General features: G+C 44.0%; 2 protein-coding genes across 9 annotated transcripts in view; one reads left to right on the forward strand and one right to left on the reverse strand.

The window, feature by feature from the left end:
• The first annotated feature begins 659 nt into the window (after positions 1-659).
• Positions 660-17,429, forward strand: part of LOC119135231 (transcription factor COE3) — a 71,831-nt gene continuing 55,061 nt past the window's right edge. For 4 of the 8 annotated variants that reach the window (XM_037272699.1, XM_037272700.1, XM_037272696.1 and 1 more), the window contains exons 1-6: positions 661-1,360; positions 1,541-1,697; positions 1,795-1,858; positions 1,970-2,025; positions 3,401-3,474; positions 6,727-6,795. In XM_037272699.1, coding sequence (XP_037128594.1) covers positions 1,230-1,360; positions 1,541-1,697; positions 1,795-1,858; positions 1,970-2,025; positions 3,401-3,474; positions 6,727-6,795 — 551 coding nt within the window. In that variant the 5' untranslated portion in view covers positions 661-1,229. Of the gene's footprint in view, positions 1,361-1,540; positions 1,698-1,794; positions 1,859-1,969; positions 2,026-3,400; positions 3,475-6,726; positions 6,796-17,429 lie in introns of all 8 variants that reach the window. The other 4 variants (XM_037272694.1, XM_037272695.1, XM_037272701.1 and 1 more) reach the window with 2 other exon arrangements.
• Positions 7,711-17,429, reverse strand: part of mgmt (O-6-methylguanine-DNA methyltransferase) — a 93,791-nt gene continuing 84,072 nt past the window's right edge. The window contains exon 5 of the mRNA XM_037272704.1: positions 7,711-7,999. Within this exon, the coding sequence (XP_037128599.1) occupies positions 7,928-7,999 (72 nt within the window). The 3' untranslated portion in view covers positions 7,711-7,927. The remainder of the gene's footprint in view (positions 8,000-17,429) is intronic.

Here is a 17,429-nt window from a genome sequence, read left to right on the forward strand (position 1 = left end):
TAGCGTGGCGCAAATGTGCAAAGCTCAATTTGGCAATAGATTTGCGCGGAGGTGAAAGCAACAGCTTATAATTCACTTATCTTTGGCAGCAGCTATTAACCCTCAGCACCGGCTAGATAGATTGCTCAGGATGGAGCAGGCGGCCCTCCTCCTCCTCCTTCTACTCCTCATCCTCCTTTTCACCACTAATGAAGCAAACTGCTCGGACCGAGGAGCATGCAAGACAGCTCGTGAGAGGAAAAAAGTGTAAAAAAAAAAAAAAAGTCTTACGTTATTATTAATATACATCATTTATTACAGATTGTCCAGCATTTGCATGTAATAGAAGACGTCATAACAGAAAAAGACATTTTACAGAATGATGGCACTCAACATAATTTTCGAGCTTCAATTTGTTCATTTTTAATGTTTTTTTTTTCTTGATGCCGAACAAAATATTTAAAAATGAATAAATAATAAAAAAACAAAATAAAACTCACCTCTTTTGAGGGGCCTACAATGGAAAAGGTGGTGAAAAAGTGAACGAGGCAAAAATCTCCGTGCTCGGCGCTTTGGAAACAGGCAAGCGTCACGCCTCCGTATATGGTCAAAGCCCCGCCCCTTCCCCCGCGTCATCCCGTGACGGCTCCTCTCCCGTGGGTTTAGAGTTTTGGCTCCCGGGAAAGAGTGCAGTCCTCGGGGAAAGAGGGCTTAGTTTTGCATGTTCCCATCCAGCGTGCGCCACGCCGCCGCCACCTCCACGCCAACGGGGCCCCTCTTCTCCTCCGCCAGCGCCGACACTTCCACATCTCGCGTGTAGCGTGGAACACCTTTCCACTGGCGAGCAGTGTTTGGAGTGCTTTTTCTTGAGTGGGGCTTTCTCTTTTTTTTCGTCAACTCCTGAAGGTTTTGGACGCCGGTGCTTCGGGGATGTGTCCACTTTGAGAGCAGCATCACCCACGAACACATTCATTTTTATTCCTCCACGCAAAGAAAAAAAAGAAAAACAATAATATCGCATTTTTTTTACGCTCGCGTGTGTGTGGATATCTCTCTTAACCCACTCGAGCACTTTTGAGAATTGTTCACAGCGGACGGAGAGAAGAGGGAGAGCGGACCTGTGTGGACTTTTGGACGGATAAGCCAACACGCGTGGCGTGGACCCTTATTCCCCCAACTCCCACCACCGCCACCTATATTTTTTATTATTTTATTTTTTATAATCTTTCCCACCTCACGCAGGAGGCTCCATGTTTGGGATTCAGGAGACGATACCGCGGGGCGGCACGACCATGAAGGAGGAACCGCTCGGCGGTCTCAACTCGGTGCGCTCATGGATGCACACGGCCGGGGTCGTGGACGCCAACACAGCCGCGCAAAGGTATCACCATTGTGACACCACCACCACCACCAAAAAAGAAATCATACTGGAACTTGAATCTCCGCAATTGGACTGTTTTTGTTCGTGGAAGCTCCACGAACAAAAAAATTCCAAATGCCGAGATGGGAAGTTTGAGGAACCAGAACGACACTCCTCCGTGTGTCCTTGTTCACCCCGCAGTGGAGTCGGCCTGGCCCGGGCGCACTACGAGAAGCAGCCCCCGTCCAACCTCAGGAAGTCCAATTTCTTCCACTTCGTGCTCGCCTTGTACGACAGGCAGGGGCAGCCAGTGGAAATCGAGAGGACGGCTTTTGTCGACTTTGTGGAGAAGGAAAAAGTAAGAGCACCCCTCCTAATTTATCCCATCTCCAAAATGTCAATTTATCCACTCTTTTATTTTTGTTGATTGCTATTTGATTTTTTTCCCCTTGCAGGAGCCAACCAGTGAAAAAACCAACAATGGGATACATTACAAACTACAGTTATTGTACAGTAACGGTAAGTAAACTCATTATTATAATAATGCCACCTGAATTGACATTTATAGTAATCATGATCATATTTATTGAATTACTTACGAACTAAAATCAATTTTCTGTGTTCATCCAGGTGTCAGAACAGAACAGGATCTTTACATTCGGCTAATTGATTCCATGACGAAACAGGTAAGTTGCATGGCTGAGAACCAAAGAAAATTCAAAATAACTAACGCGCCAACAACAGCTAATATAATAAGCGAACGATAATAACAAGCTGTAACGTGAGAATAGACTCACTTTGTCCGACCATTAAAAATTGAAACACGTCTGCTGATCCCCTTTCTCGCAAGGGCTCAGAGGTGAAACCCGTGTCAGTAAAAAAAAAAAAAAAAAAAAAAAAAAAGCGGAAAAATAAATGCAGCTCATATATTCGTGTTGTAATTTTTTCAATATATATTATTTTTTAAAGAACGAATACACGCAGAAATGCCCGCCGTCCATTTCGTACGAGAAGCCAAATTACGCTGTTTGATATTTGGTTATTATTTTTTTTTAATTGAAGAAATAGAGCCGTGCCGTGACGTGACGTCCAACGTTCACACACACTCGCACGCGCACACACATTCCCGCGCCAATGATCCGAGTCAATGACGCAGAACAAGCAATTTATGGATTTCTGTTTCCTCGGCTGCAAAATGGCCACATCAATCAAAAGCAATAGGGAGAAGGGAAAAATGTTCAAAATAAAATTTAAAATAATAATCAGTCGCGATGTCACAATTCGCCACCAAATTACAAACAATTTAGTCGCAAAACACGTGACGCGAATTAACGCTCGCTAATGTTTTTTTTTTTTTTTTTTTTTTAAATCTATTGGATTGATTTCCTTTTAAATTTTAAAAGGGCGCAGTCCGTTGGATAATAGGTGAGTCTCCTTAGAAACGGGAGGATGAGGAGGATGGTGAGGATGATGAGGAAGAGGGGGAGGAGGAGTGAGGGAGGGCGGCAGAAGTGATCGCTCCACGCCATCTGTTTCAGCCAATGCTCAAAAATTACTCGAGCGTACACCGCCAGACAGCCGCCGCCGCCGCGCGCGTTTTATCCACAGAAAAGATCATTGTTAGCGGCTCAAAAAATAAACAACAGATTGCCCATTAACACTTTCCCCCAAATATCCCCAGATTATAAGCATATTGATGACACTTCTATTGGAGCGAAAATGCACCCCCCCAACACACACACACACCCCTGTCAGTCTGTCCGTCTTAAGTGGATTAAATGGGAGGGAAAACAATACACATTGGAATTATTAGTATTTGGAATTTCATCAATAAGATTAAAAAAAGTGACGGAACACAAAAAAAATAAATGATGTGATAAACTGATACAGTATTAATATAATTGAAATAGTATTACAAAATTTGTCATTGTAAAATGTGTGTTGAGATGCCAGAAATAATTTCATTCAGAATTAATATATATATAAAAAAAAAAAGTGTGTTCATATTGATTCGTTCCTGCCGTCTTTCTAATGTTCAAATGTCAATTTTCATTTCCAAAGGCCATAATTTACGAGGGCCAAGACAAGAATCCGGAAATGTGCAGAGTTCTTCTGACCCACGAAATCATGTGCAGGTAAGACTATATGCCACTTTTGCTTTTCTTTCATATTTAATCTTTCAAATCTCTTCCTCCGTGACGTGTGACTCAACATGTATCACCAAAGAGTGGGCGCCAAGTTTTTCAACGCTGGTTGAAATTGTTCCTCTTTCTTTTTTTGGAGTGTGCTCCACTTGATGTGAGCTGTCAGCGATGTTTAGCGAGCCTTTTAGCGGTTTGCGCACGCATTTTTGCCTCTCACGTTGCGCTGCCATTCAGGCGCTGTCACCGATACCCAAACGCCTTTTGTTGTTATTGTCGCGAACCCCCCCTACTCCCCCCCCCGCCCTCCCTGCTAGCGATTGCAAGCACTGAATTCAGATACTCGTTGCTTGACCCCCCCCCCCACCTCCTCTTTTTATTATTATTGTTGCATCGTTTCAATTGAAAAGCGCATGCATCATACGCTCTTTTTATGCCCCCCCCCCACCCCTTGTAGCTCAAACCCATCACTCACACTCAATTTGCACGCGCATCCATCACTTTGTTTTGTCACACTCGGAATATCCGGCGTGGACACCGCATTAGGAACGACACACGTGCTCAAATGTGCACCGCGTCATACTGAGAGTTGTTCCTAATATTTTGCTCTTTGAAATAAGATGCATGACCTGTAATGAGAGTAGTAGATTATTTGATACTAGTCATTTGTATGGGTAATAGAAACGACAGCTGTTTTTAATATTTAGCTTTCTTTGAATTGATCAAATCAATACGAGGGCAGCTGTAATATTGAAAATAATTAGTTGACTGTTCATCACTGTATTTTGCAATACTTGCACAAATGCATTGCATCATGCTGAGAGCTGTTGCTAATATTTTGCTTGTTCCTGTATTTACTGTATGGCCAGTAATCTCATCCAGAATAGTAACTGATTACTTTTATAATCATGACTGTTTCTTCTTATTGTAGTTTGTCCTAGTTTGTAGAAGAGGCTGTTCCTAATATTTTGGCTGCCCACTGTGACTGATATAAATGTTTTTATTAACGTTACAGTGCTCGATTTTGTTAGAGTAGTGAGATTACTATTACAAACAGCCTCAAATAGCCTTTAAAGTGTAATCGTGCACCCTTTTGAGTGTCACTTCATTGAGGAATTTGTCAATTATTTCACTTTGCAATGTTGTCAAAGTGTTAACGCACGAGACACCGAGAGCTGTTCCTAATATTATGACTTGCACCGCTATATCATTATTGTGACTGACTTTAGATGAACCCTCCGTGTAACAAATATGTTCATCACTGTTGTAAAGATGAATCGAATTATGCTGAGAGCGGTTCCTAATATTTTGGCTGCCTCTTATGACGCATATTATTTATCCATTATTGGTAAATTTACATTGACGTCATCTTGACTTAATTTCCCAACACAGCATGTCTCTGTAGCTCGCTGAGACTTGTTTTTGACGTGTATCGATTCATGCTGAGAGCTGTTCCTAATATTTTGGCCGGCCATAATTATCGCTATTAATAACTACATGCCCGGCAATGCCGCGGGCTGGTGAAGTATATGCAGAATGCACCGATGGAGTTTACAAAGGTGCCTTTTGACCAACAAAGGTTGGAAGTATATTATGTTTATAATCGGAGTTTGAAGTGCATGGTTGTATCCAATCATGTACGTTCATACACACAATATGAACGCTCACTTTTGATTGACAGCTATGGGTTGTTGATTGTGGCTGTTGAAGTGTAGTGAGTCTTTCTGTGAGTTGTTGAGAATATTTGGGAGAAGCTATTAAACGTTAGATCAGCGAATGATAATTAAGGCACACCTGCACAAAAAAAACTCAAACAAAAAAACACCCAGATACAAAATGCGCCTTTAGAAAGATGATTGAGCACAATTTGCATTGCGTTGAACAATCTTTGTGGAATATTTTGTTAGATCATTATAGTACATGCAGTTTTTGTGTCATTTAAACTAAGTGGCCAATCCTTAAAAAATCTTTTCGTCACCTAAAAAGTGTTAATACAACTTTAAAAAGATAAGAGTGTGGTAACCTATATCACTCTGTCTTTTTTTTCCCCCAAGTCATAGATCCCTTTTAAAAAAAAATTTGGTCTCTTGAAATGACGCGTTAGCATGATTATTGCTGCTGTAAATCAGACATGTTTTTTTTTTTTTTTTTTTTTAATTTTCCCCCCAAGCTGAGCGAGCTCGACCGACAGTATCTTTGCACAAATCTTTGTTTGGTTTCCTGCACCATATGGCGTAAATCAATCTTATTCTCAAGAGTTTTCATTTCAAATGCAAGCCCGGATGATGAATTTGTTTATTTCAGTTTTTTTTTTCCCTTTCCTAATTCATGTTCAAATCAAAGGATGTGAGAGTCAGCTAGCTGCAAGCTCTGGATTGGCGTGGTAGAACGGAGGGGGGGTTATGAGGGGGGTGCGTCTGAAACATGTGGTGGAAGATAGATTAGTGCTTTTGAGGCCATAATTGATAAATGCCTCGCAGAAATATTGGTTGAGGGTGGCACCTTGCATCTCCCTCAGAAATAGCAGCTTGGCAATTAGAGGTAAACAAAAGCTGAAGCTGTGAAAAGTGACTCCCCTGCCTCCGCCCCCCTCCCACCCCCGTGCATCCCCTCCCCTGCAACGCTATAAGCCAAACAACACAACATGTTGTTTTTCCACATTTTTTTTTTTTATCTATCAGCATCAATGCAAGCAGTCAAGCTAGCCACATGCGTGGTCGCCACTCGATAAACGCACGCTGGGCTTGGGGAGCTTTTGTGTTTTCAGCGCTGTTGCTGAGCAAGTGGGACAAAAAGACTTTGGGGCAAGTGAGTCAACGAGAGTCGGCCAGGATCATTTTGAAAAAAACATAAATATTCATTTTTGAATCTTTTTTTTTTTTTAACTTGCCCCAATGACATCTGTATAATTTCTTTCGACACAAGACGGGAAGAATGAGATGTTACATCACACCCTTGGACAAAATGTAGTCTTACATGTTAGCCAATTATGTAATTTCAGGGAAGTTAAAAAAAAATAATATTTTTTTAAAATATGTATCCGTTTAGATTTCCCTCAATTTCTTGACAGCCCTTTTCACACAGAGATCCAGCAAACGTGTTGGCCCAGAGGACCACACAAGTAGCTTGCTGGCCTGTTCTAAAAATAGCTCATCAATTGCCAATTTGAACATTTGCAAAGATTTTCTGTTTTGTTTCGATTTTGTTTCTGGATGATTCTGACCCGTCCCGTGTGTGTCCCGACAGCCGATGCTGCGACAAGAAAAGCTGCGGGAACAGAAACGAGACCCCGTCAGACCCGGTGATCATCGACAGGTAGGACCCCCAGCTTGCCTTCTCTCGTTAGGGTGGATGGGGAGGGGGGGGGGGGGGAGTCAAACGAGCGACAAAACGGCCGAGGGGATGCGAGCCGGCGAACAAACGAGCGTCCTTCCCCTCCCTCGGCGCTGCCAGACGGCGCCGGCTCGGGCCGACTCGCATCTTCTGAGCGGGGGGGAGGCGTGGGAGTGGCTGAGGGGGGGTCTTTCCCAGCTACCTGTGTGCCGAGGGGGCGGTCAACCACCTGGATGGTGGCGGGGGTTGTTTAGTCGCAGGTGGTTCAATCACTAGAGGATCACGCTGGGAATACACCTAATTAGCTCGGGCAACTTGGTGTTTATTTGGCTGATGCACCCCCTTTTGTTTATCACGCCGTCAGACGTTACACCTCCACCAAGCAGCTTTTTTTGTTTGCCAGCGATTTGATGATTTGTATTGTGGAAAAAAAGTTGTATAAAATGACTCCCAATTGCTAAAATAGATTCACGTTTAGACTTTTGCACAGTATCGTACTGTACAGGCCCTTTTTCCGAATCTTAGCAGCAGGTGTAAAATATGATGGAAATTTTTTTTTCTCCCTTCACCTTGGGGGAGGTCTGCGCTCCTGTGTATCTGCTCGCACCTGGAGGGGAGCCGCCGCATATCTGTGACCTTCCCTTTTCCCATCCAAAGTGGGCGAACAAACGCGTCGCTCCCCCCGCCGTGGATAAGTCATGCTGAATAATATGTCTTGGGCACGTTAAGGAGGGGAGGCTGGGAAGAGGTGTGTGTGTGTGTGTGGGGGGGGGGGGGCATCTCAATGTAACTTTCAGCATGTCGTAGAAAGAGATGGATTATTTTGTTCCATTATTTTATTTCAAATTTTTCTAAAGCTGAACAGTGGTGCCTTGAGATATTCCAAAACCAAATTCATTTTTTTTTTGTAAAACAAATTGCACTCAATAGTATTGTACTGTAAACACACTGCAATAATTTCTGCCCGACAAAGCCGGATCACGTTGAGTACAAAACAGTACCTCGTGTCTTGTGCTTCTGTGGTCTTCAACTGTGGTGTCTACTGGGCGCATGACTGCCGCCAACGGGTCATGTACGTCCACTGTAAGTGAATTGGTAGCAACTGGATGTTGTTTTATCTCGTCTTGTCTCGAGGCAGAAGCGTAGTCGCGACATCTTTCCAATGTCCGGCGAAGGCGGGAAATTTCTGGAATGAGACGGCAATGACATGAATACTTGGTCAGGTTGAATCTTTCCGTCTTGAACGGTTTGAACACGCCCCAAAAAATGGCAAACATCAGATATTCAGTCAGATTTTCACGCTGCAACAAAACCAAAACAGAACATGCAAAAAAAAAGCAACAATACAGATGTCCTATTTTTCAAGGACTTAAACTGCTGTCAGCCACTGCTCTCACCCAGACACTCCCGCCACCCGTCTAGGTCCCGCCTCTTAAAGACACATGACACTGCAATACATATTGTATTGTCTGTACATTTTACGCTGGCAATTACTTCTTTTAATACTCAAATCCATTTACAAGTCATGCTGAATGCATTTTACGCGGCTTGAGGAGGTGAGGCAGGGCGAGGGGAGGGGAAGGCTGCGAGGGGGCATCCGAATGTAACTCTCACCACGTCGTAGGGAGAGACAGCAATGCTAATGTTTGACTAGGCGGAATCACTGTTTGCTTAGCGGCGAATGCCTGCTATCTGACAGAGGGGACAACTCTCTTATTAGTAATCAAATCGGGCTGAGCAGTTGTTGCTGCCACTCCACTCCAGCCGCTTCTCATGCATGGGGAAGTAGGAGCCGGCTGCCCTGGGAGCCTGGATGGATTACCGCAGCTACTGCTGTCTGCAGGGCAAACTCACACACACACACTCACATACAAGGACACAGACGGAGGGGATGCTGCATGCAAAAAAGCGGGCCACGGCGCTTTCATGTCGCCTCGGTGTCATTCAAGAGTTTCGCACGCGCATTGTTCCGCAATCGGACGGACAAAACGTGTAACTTAAGTACAAGGCGAGCGGGATGAACGCGAGGGGAGGAGGAAGAATTAAAAGTCAAGCAAGGAGAAGGGCTGGGAAGAGAAAAGGAATAGGAGGGAGTGGAAGAGAGAGAGAGAGGGGGCGGGGGGTATTGTAAGCTAGACCGGCTCAGGGAAGGGCTCGGGTTTTCATTGTGGCCGCTCTGAATGGGAGTGGAGTATCCCTTTCCTGGCACAATGAGCGGCTCTGTTGAAACACAAAAGCATATGTTCCTCATTAGACCCTCCCATTGTCTCCATGTCGTAACTATGAGACTGTCAGTGCGCCCTCGCGGACCCTCGCAGGTTCCCAGTGACTGGGGGAGCCTCACTATTTAAAAAAAAAAAAAAACAGCCCAAGCGGGACCGGGTTATTCCCCCCTCCCCCTTCTTGTCCTTTTTACGCCGGTGTGTTAAATTATTCGCCGCGGCTGGTCCAAACTGGCGTGTTTTACTGCCGTTTGTGTTACATGTGTCGCCCTCGCACGCACGTCATTACGAGGCACCTGCGCGAGCGAGCCAGCGGGCCGCCTGATTACTTCCAATCCACTTGACTGACGCAAGGTTCAGCCGCCGAGGTCCGAGAGCCTGAATCAACCGCGTCTGCGTACAATTACAGTGTGGAAACCCAACCTTTGGAAACACAACAGCTCCGCTGGGAATTTAAATGGAGAGGGGGACGGGGGTACAGTTAAGTTGCACCTGAACTGAGTTTGAACTGGACGATTTTCCAAAAACGGGACGGCCATTAAATTCCAAGGCCCCGAGAAACAATGGTTGCCACATACATGGTGGCTGTGACATGAGGAAATGAGACTTTGCCACAAAGACGCCTTCAGTCCAGACATTTTGCACAAAATCCAGCTTTTCCTTTGAGTTAGAATTGATTTATGCAAGCAACACAGGAAACTATAAAGTTTTCAATTAAATGTAGCGTGTTACTTTTTCATACAAATTATTTTCTTTTAGGGACATTTAAAAAAAAAAGTTGTATTGGGTGTTGGAATTCACATATTAATAAATGAAATACATTTTTTTGTTGCAAGGATATTTTTTTTTAATCAACTGATCATTTAAGTGGGTCAGAGGTTAAAAGTAGGGCAGTGTTGTTTAGTTACTTTTTGTACACAATCCTACTATTTACACTAAACACTTAAAATGGAAGGGTTTAAACTTTGATAGAATGTTAAGTTGGCTAATTCAACAAAACATTTTAAGTTTTGCTATTGTGAAATTTGCATTTCACAACAAAGAAATACACGTTAAAAAAACTCACAAAACTGCTTCAACGCAAACAACTTGCTTGCTTTGTTATGCTAACCAACATTGTTGCCATACAAGTTAGTAATGTATATTTTTTAAAGTTACTATTCCAACTTAAATTATGATGTCATGTTTATAGTTATATGGAGTTACTGGGTTGGAGTCAGGGCACATCTGTTCCATAACGTGACTCATAAAAATATTTGGGCGTCTGCTAGTCATTCAGAAAATGTCCATTTTCTTTCTCCTAATTAAACAGCATTACTTTTCATACAACATCTCACTACTAATGGTGTCATATTTATAGTTTTATTATAGTAAAGGGGTTAGAATCAGGCCACATCTGTTCCAGTCATAAAAATATTTGAGGGGTCTGCAAGTCATTCAGAAAATGTCGATACTCTACAAAGTAGAGACAATTTTTGTCCGAGATTTTAGTATGTATATCCTTTTTTTTTTGGTAGAAAATCATAATATTTATACGCTGTGTAATTGTAGTTCTAAGCAATTAGGGGGTTACAATAAGAACATACGAGCCATAAAAAAAGTTTGGGGTCTGCTAGTCATCCAGAAAATGTCACTTTACTCCTAATTGACGTGTATATGCAGTCAGGTGGTTCGCTCGCTTTGATTTCGTCCGTGGGGGAGGGGCCGAGCAAAATCCAACTAACATTGCCATTCATTTTGTGGTTTGGAGGTTGAAGTTGGAACCCATTAGTCCCATGTTTGCGGATAACCCAGAAAATGTCACTTTTCTCTTCAGTGGCTTGCTTTTTTTTCGTCTTCCCCCCCGTACAAAATCTGAGTAAATTCTCGTGAGAACAGGCTCCTTGGACTGTATCATTGATGGCGTTCACGCACTGTAACATTTTCCCAGATGGTAACGCGGGGGCGGAGGGGAGGGGAAAGGGAAGGGGAGGCGTGTGCTGCTAGCTGGCATCGAGCGAGACATTAACTGGCGTTCCCATGGATCTGGCATGTCCGACAGAGTTTGGGAAACTTATCATTCCAAATGTGTCCTATTTTCCTGCGGTCAGGCCAGACATCTGTTTACCCTATTTTCCCTTGGAGTACTAATATTATTATTTTTTTTAAACACAAGAGGAAGGATTCTCTTTTTTAAAAAAAAAAAAAAAAAAAGGTTGCTGCGATATAGAGAGCCAACAGCTGTCCCATAGTTTCAGCACTGCTTGCTCTTTAAATATTTCAACAGTTAAATTTGATGCTTTTGCATTATTCAGACGCGTTTTCACATGAAGGGAAGTTGCGTTTTGGGTGGATTTGTGACTTTTTATGTCTTCGGGGAGCGTCGGTGCTCTGCGAAATGAGCCGTTTCGATCGTGCCCTCATTTTCTTGCGAAAAAAAAAAAAAATCAAACACTCAAGTCTTGGCGCTAGCGTGGAATGAACGACTCATTTTTGTTAGCGAAGTCAAATCAGTGTAATGTTTTTTTTAATTGAATTTGGTAAAAAAACAGAACAAATGAGGTGACCTTGCAAAAAAATCACATATTAAATCACAATCGCAATATTGGGGGGACTGGCGCAATTAGATTATTTTTCCAAATGATTCCGTCCACGAACACAGTTGGGTAATAATCGTGCGCGGATTTAGCAGATCCCCGCAGATGTCACATTTCTAAGTTAATGGTGCCTTAAAGTATGTGGGGGTGTCGCTTTATTCAGTGGGTAATTTGAGTCTTTAGAATGATAGTGATGAGATAGCCAATATGTGATTAGATGCGTCGCCAGTCTACAGTGCGCGCCGAGCATGGCGCGCATAACTCAATTTGCCGCGACTGGGGCGCGCTTGCTAGCCGTCCTCGCTCGCTCGCATATTGACTTTGTCTCCTCGCGTGTGAAAGATTAGACACGTTGTTGTGGCTCACGCATGGATTTTGTAATAAGACAACAGCGGGCCGCTGAAAGACGAGAGAAAATGACTCATTCCCGGCGTCCGGGTTCAAAGTTCACCTTTGACTCAAGAAATATGCGCTCAGAAGAGGGGGGCGGAGCCAACAAATTCTTTTTACTGGGGCGACAGCGTATTATTCATTGGTCTCTATCTACACATAATAAAAATGAGTGGCTGTTATTGTGTTTATATATTTTTTTTTATTGTGAACAAAGACCTTTCTTTCTGCACCAGATAATTCACTTATGCCGCAGTATAGCGCCACCTACTGATAAGGAGGACTTGCACAACGTGTGCATGTGTGTTAAAAAAAAAAATATATATATACACACACACACACATGCACGCAAACACACACACACGCAGGCACATGTGTGAGTCTTCTTGGGGGAATCCAGATGATGTTAGCATCCGCGTATACTGACCCACCCCGGATCCAAACCCACGCCGCCCGCCTCCTTTCATTCCGGCCGTCGAGGCACTCCCTTTCACTTCCTGTCACAAAAGGTCAAAGAGCAACGACCTCTGGAGAGCAGCCCAGCCGTTGAATAATTCATGACATTGACTTGTTATTTTCTCCCCTTGTCTTCTTTTTGGTCAGCACACGCACACAGCAACGAGCTTGCGGGCGTGCTGCGGGAGGCTTTTATTCATTTAGCTCATTTATAAAGGCCTCAGCACACCTGTTCTTGTGTTAATGCAATTACATTTTGGCCTAATGTACATTTTGCTTAGGCCCCCCCCCACACACACACACACACACATCGTCATGTCTCTCATTAGCCGGCCTGTATTTTCCAAATGACTTTGCATTCTCGTTCATTTGCGTAACACCTACGAGGTCATTTCCCAGAGTGCACTTGACTTGTTGTCAAGTTGTTTACCAGAAACAAAAGGTGGCAGCCCTCGGACGCCTCGACCCCCCCCCCCCCACACACACTTTACCGTCAGCATCGCGCAGACAGAAATCTGGGTAAATTTGCGTGCTCCCCATCTGTTTTTTTGCAAAAGTGTGATTACCTTCCAAAAGCTGAACAAATGCCAGTATTTATAAGGTCAGGCCTTTATGTGGAAATGTGATGTAAATGAGAATCAGCGAAAGGGGACATTAAACAAAATTAAATTCATTGTCTCCGTTAATGTCATTTACATTTTTGGCTCTGTCAAAAGAGGATTTCTAAAACCATTTTAATTGCGCGATGGAGAGGAGGGCGTGTTTGCGGCGGGCGTCTTGATAACCTGCGTCGACCGCTCTGTTTATGAAGCGCCTAAATGACTTTTTTTTTTTTTTTTTGCACCGCATCTGCACGGAGGCAATTAAGATGGCACTCAGTCGCCGGTGATAATCTGCTGCCTCCTTAATGAAAATCATAAAAGAGGAAGGGGTCAGTGTTGTCGGGGATTGCGGCAGGTGCTTTCTTTCTATATTTACACACCTGCGGGCACTAATGAACTCGCCCCGCCGGGTGTCACGTCGAATTCAATTTTTTAATATCCAAATATTTCATATTTGAATACAAAACCTTTGATCATCCACCGATATCGAGTACCGATACTTAAGTGCTTTTGATACGTGAAATATATGACAAAAGACTCAAACACAGATGATGATTCGACAAATGCCAAGGAAGTATCGGCAGCTTACCCGATAAGTAAAATAAGGCTGATTATCAGCCTATCCCTATAAAAGGCGGGGCCTAACGGGATTGGTGTGACGTCAGCGGGTGTGTGTGAGTGTCTGGGTGTGAGCTGTGGCTGACAGCAGTTTTACTGTTCTCTCGGCGTGGCTCTCCTTTTGCTAGGGCAACACAGTAAATCGTCAGGAAAAAAAAAAATAGGGAAACGCAGGCCAAGCGCTGAGACGGGCAGGGCCGCCGAGGTCGGCGTGACGTTGGAGCGAAGCTCGTCTCCTCCCGTGCCAGAGCAGAGAGTGCAGGAAGTGTTGAGAGCGAAAAGCTGTACTTGGCGCGCAGCCGTTGGCTCGCCGTTCGGCGAAAAATGAAACCCAGACCCTTTTCACTCTCTCTCTCTTTCTCTCCGCGAGCCAGAACCTCCGTCCCAGCGCTCCAACACGCGGGATTGGGTAATAGTGTTTCGCTAAGCAAAACATTACCTCAAATTATCCTCGCCCTGTTTTCTATTCCCTCCTCCCTCGTGTCAGTTTTATCGCAGTTTGTAAATGTCAAGACGCGCACAAAAGACGCACGGCGTGAAAGGATTTTTTTTTTCTTTCTCTTCCTCCTCTTCTTCTTCTCCTTCCAAATTACGCTCACATGTTTGGGTTCGCATGAGTGGCGGTTGCACGTAAACGCGGTGCCTGGCGTTCCCCGGGGACGCCCACCTCACCGGGGTAGCGTTCCCCAGTGGCATCAGCTAATGGCAAGACTTGACAACAGCAGAGGAGCCGGGGGTGTTGTGTTTTACTAGCGCTGAGCAGGGGTGATGACTTTAACATGTGTGCGCACAAGGAATGTTTGCGTGTGCGCGCGTGCACGTGCGCTAAAGAGAAGCGAGCGAGGTGCGCACGCGGGCCAACACAGCCACGGTTCGGCTTGATGGCAGTGAAAGACGAAACATGGTTCCACATGTGTTGAGAAAGAGCAGTCCATCTGTCCATGGAGACAACCCCCCCTCTCCCCCCTCCCCAACTCGCCACCCACTTCTCTTTCCCCTTCGTTCTTTCTCTTCCCCCTTCGTTCTTTCTCTTCCTTCCTTCCCTGGCTTTCGCTGCTGACAGAAACAAGGCCAGAGTTGGGCTGATGGGACGGACGCCGGCGCCAAGAGCAACACGCGTTGCATGAGGGGAATAAGAAAGGCTTAGAGCGACTTATTACCTCCACCAAGGAGGTTTTTGCTAGTGCGAGGGTGTGAAAAAAAACGTAAAAAAAGGGGGCCGTGTCTATCTATGACAAAAAAGTATCTGGAGTTGTTGCAATGACATTATCGTTTCATTTTTAAAGATAATTGAAAATAGATGAATAGCTTAGATAGCTTTTTTTAATTCAAAAATTTACAATTCAGCTTCTCAAGAGTGAATATTCTCCAATTTCTGCCGTCCTCCATTAAAACCAGACTTTGTGTTGAATAAAAATAAAAGATCTGAATTTACTTTCGAAAACAAGCAACATTTTTGCCTATTTTTTTTTTATTTTTGCAAAAGGGACGGATTTTTTTAAATTCTTAATAATCAATAAATCCACAAAACAATCGACATATGAATCGATAAAAACAATCGTGAGTTGCAGCCCTACTGCATAACCTGTGCTAGACTGAGGAACAGAGTACCATGTCATTATTTTTGATATATTCTTATATAATCATATTTCATTATTCATGTCTGTTTTTATGGAACATCAAAACATTCCAATGCACTGACAGACGCACGCACGAGTGGCGTTGTGGCGCTACGTAGCTACGTAGCCATATGTCTGTTTGTTTTGACTCCTGTCAGCCATTTGGTGACATTTTCCGCCACCTCTCAATGCACAGAGCGCAATTCCTGCCAACACGATGCGCGAGTTCTCATAGCTGCTTGTTAAAACTTGCATCCGCCGTCTCGTTGTTGCGCTTGTGCGGCTTTCTCAGCGAGGGCGAGTGATTTATTGGGATATTATGACAGAAAACAACCGATAAAAGACTCCTTCCCCCTCTCAAGCGAGTCGACTCGACTGGAAATGGTACATTATTGAAATTAAAGCCGGAGTAAATAAAACATGTCACTCTTCCTCAAATATTTAGCGCTGCTGTATAATTGACGGCGATGTCGTTTGGTGGCCTGAAGCATTAATGACGCTTTGCCAAACAGAGTCTGTAAAGAGCCACCGCTGTTTTTGTTTTTCCCCCCATGTTTTTTTTTTTTCCTTCTCCTTTCCTTGGCGTGTTCTCGCTCCCATTCTGTCCCTATTAGGTTTCCCTTAATTGTCAAACAAACTGTTGGGTCAACCTCAGTCGTATCTGGCCGTAAAACAACGGATCGGGCCGAGTTGAGGGATATATGTGGTATTTCATGGGAGGCGGAGTAATGCTGGGGTTTTATGGTTAAGTACCAGTTCACGCCCATGCCATTTGTTTCGCATTAGACTGGAGGTTTTGTAAATCAAATCAATATGTTCACCGAGATGCGATTCCTCGCCGGGATCTCCCGACCTGTTCTTTCCTCAAGTATTTTTCTTGAGGGGGGATAAGGAGGGGGTTGCTTGTCAATGAGAACCTCTAACCCACCCACAGACCCCCCCCCCCTCCCACTACCCACTTTCTCCCATGCGTTTATTTCCTCTTTCTGATTTTTTAGTGTGTTGTGGTTTGTTAACAAGATGATGTACAATATTTTATGAAAACAAGCCGACAAGTCGGTAAAGAAGTCAGGCCAGGATGAAAAATGAAAACTAAGTTGTGGAAAAAGTGCAGTTGTAGCTGTCTGGTTCCTTTTAAATGGGGTTAAAATTTGTTTTTCTTTAGATTTTTTTGGTGTGCATCCCACAATTATCATTTGAATATTTTCTATATCCACTCTAACATTCATATTGCTTAAAAAAATAAAAAAACAAGTAGAATTTTTTTTTTATTGATGCACTTGGGCTTTTTTTTCTCCACTCTAAACAGTGTTTAAAAATTTGGCTATTTCTAATTACACCCCAAAAACTGTCATGCAGATGAGGAACAAATAAATTCCATCAAAAATATTTATAGAAAATATACATGTATTTTTTTTTGTCATCATTGGACAGCAAAAAATTGCGCAAGCCTTCCTCCCATCTCCGTTTCCCCTTCGCTCCATCTATTTCCATTTTCTGAATGTTGCAATTTGTAGTGTGACACGGTTGAGATTAGGACAGGCCGAGCGGTCGTAAGATTCCATCGGACATGCTCCTGCCGGCGTGAGGTCACGGGACATGCGATTGTGTGTGCGTGTGTGTGGGGGGCTATTCAGCGAGAGGGTCATCAGTTACCTCGGGGAAACGAGCTGGTCCGCCGGCTGCTCCGCCCGGGGCCCCCAGGGGCTCCCGGGATGTATCGGAGCAGAGGTCCCGGCGGAAAGAGCCCTGAACCGGTGTCATTTATTACAAGTGACAAGTTATTTCTAACTATGGCCGTGTTTTGATTGGTTTACAAGGCTGTCGTTTGGAACGGTAACCACAGCTCCCTCCCCATCTGCACTCACAAATCACAAGCAAATGATGAATGAAGCTGAATTAGAACAAAAGGTTGAAAATAAAATTCAAGCTAAATATTTTCACATGGCTTAGTTCTCGCCACGGGACATCTTCCGCCGTGCATCTCGGCTTCGAAGCATTACATCGATGCTATTAATGGTGTGTTTTCACAGCGTTTGACCATTGCTCTGCACAGAGGGTCACCGGGGTGTTCCGCACAGCACCGACCCCCTCCCCCTTCTTTTTTTTTTTTTTTTAACTGCCGACCACAAA

This window comes from Syngnathus acus, chromosome 15 (genome assembly GCF_901709675.1).
Source record: "Syngnathus acus chromosome 15, fSynAcu1.2, whole genome shotgun sequence".
NCBI lineage: Eukaryota > Metazoa > Chordata > Actinopteri > Syngnathiformes > Syngnathidae > Syngnathus > Syngnathus acus.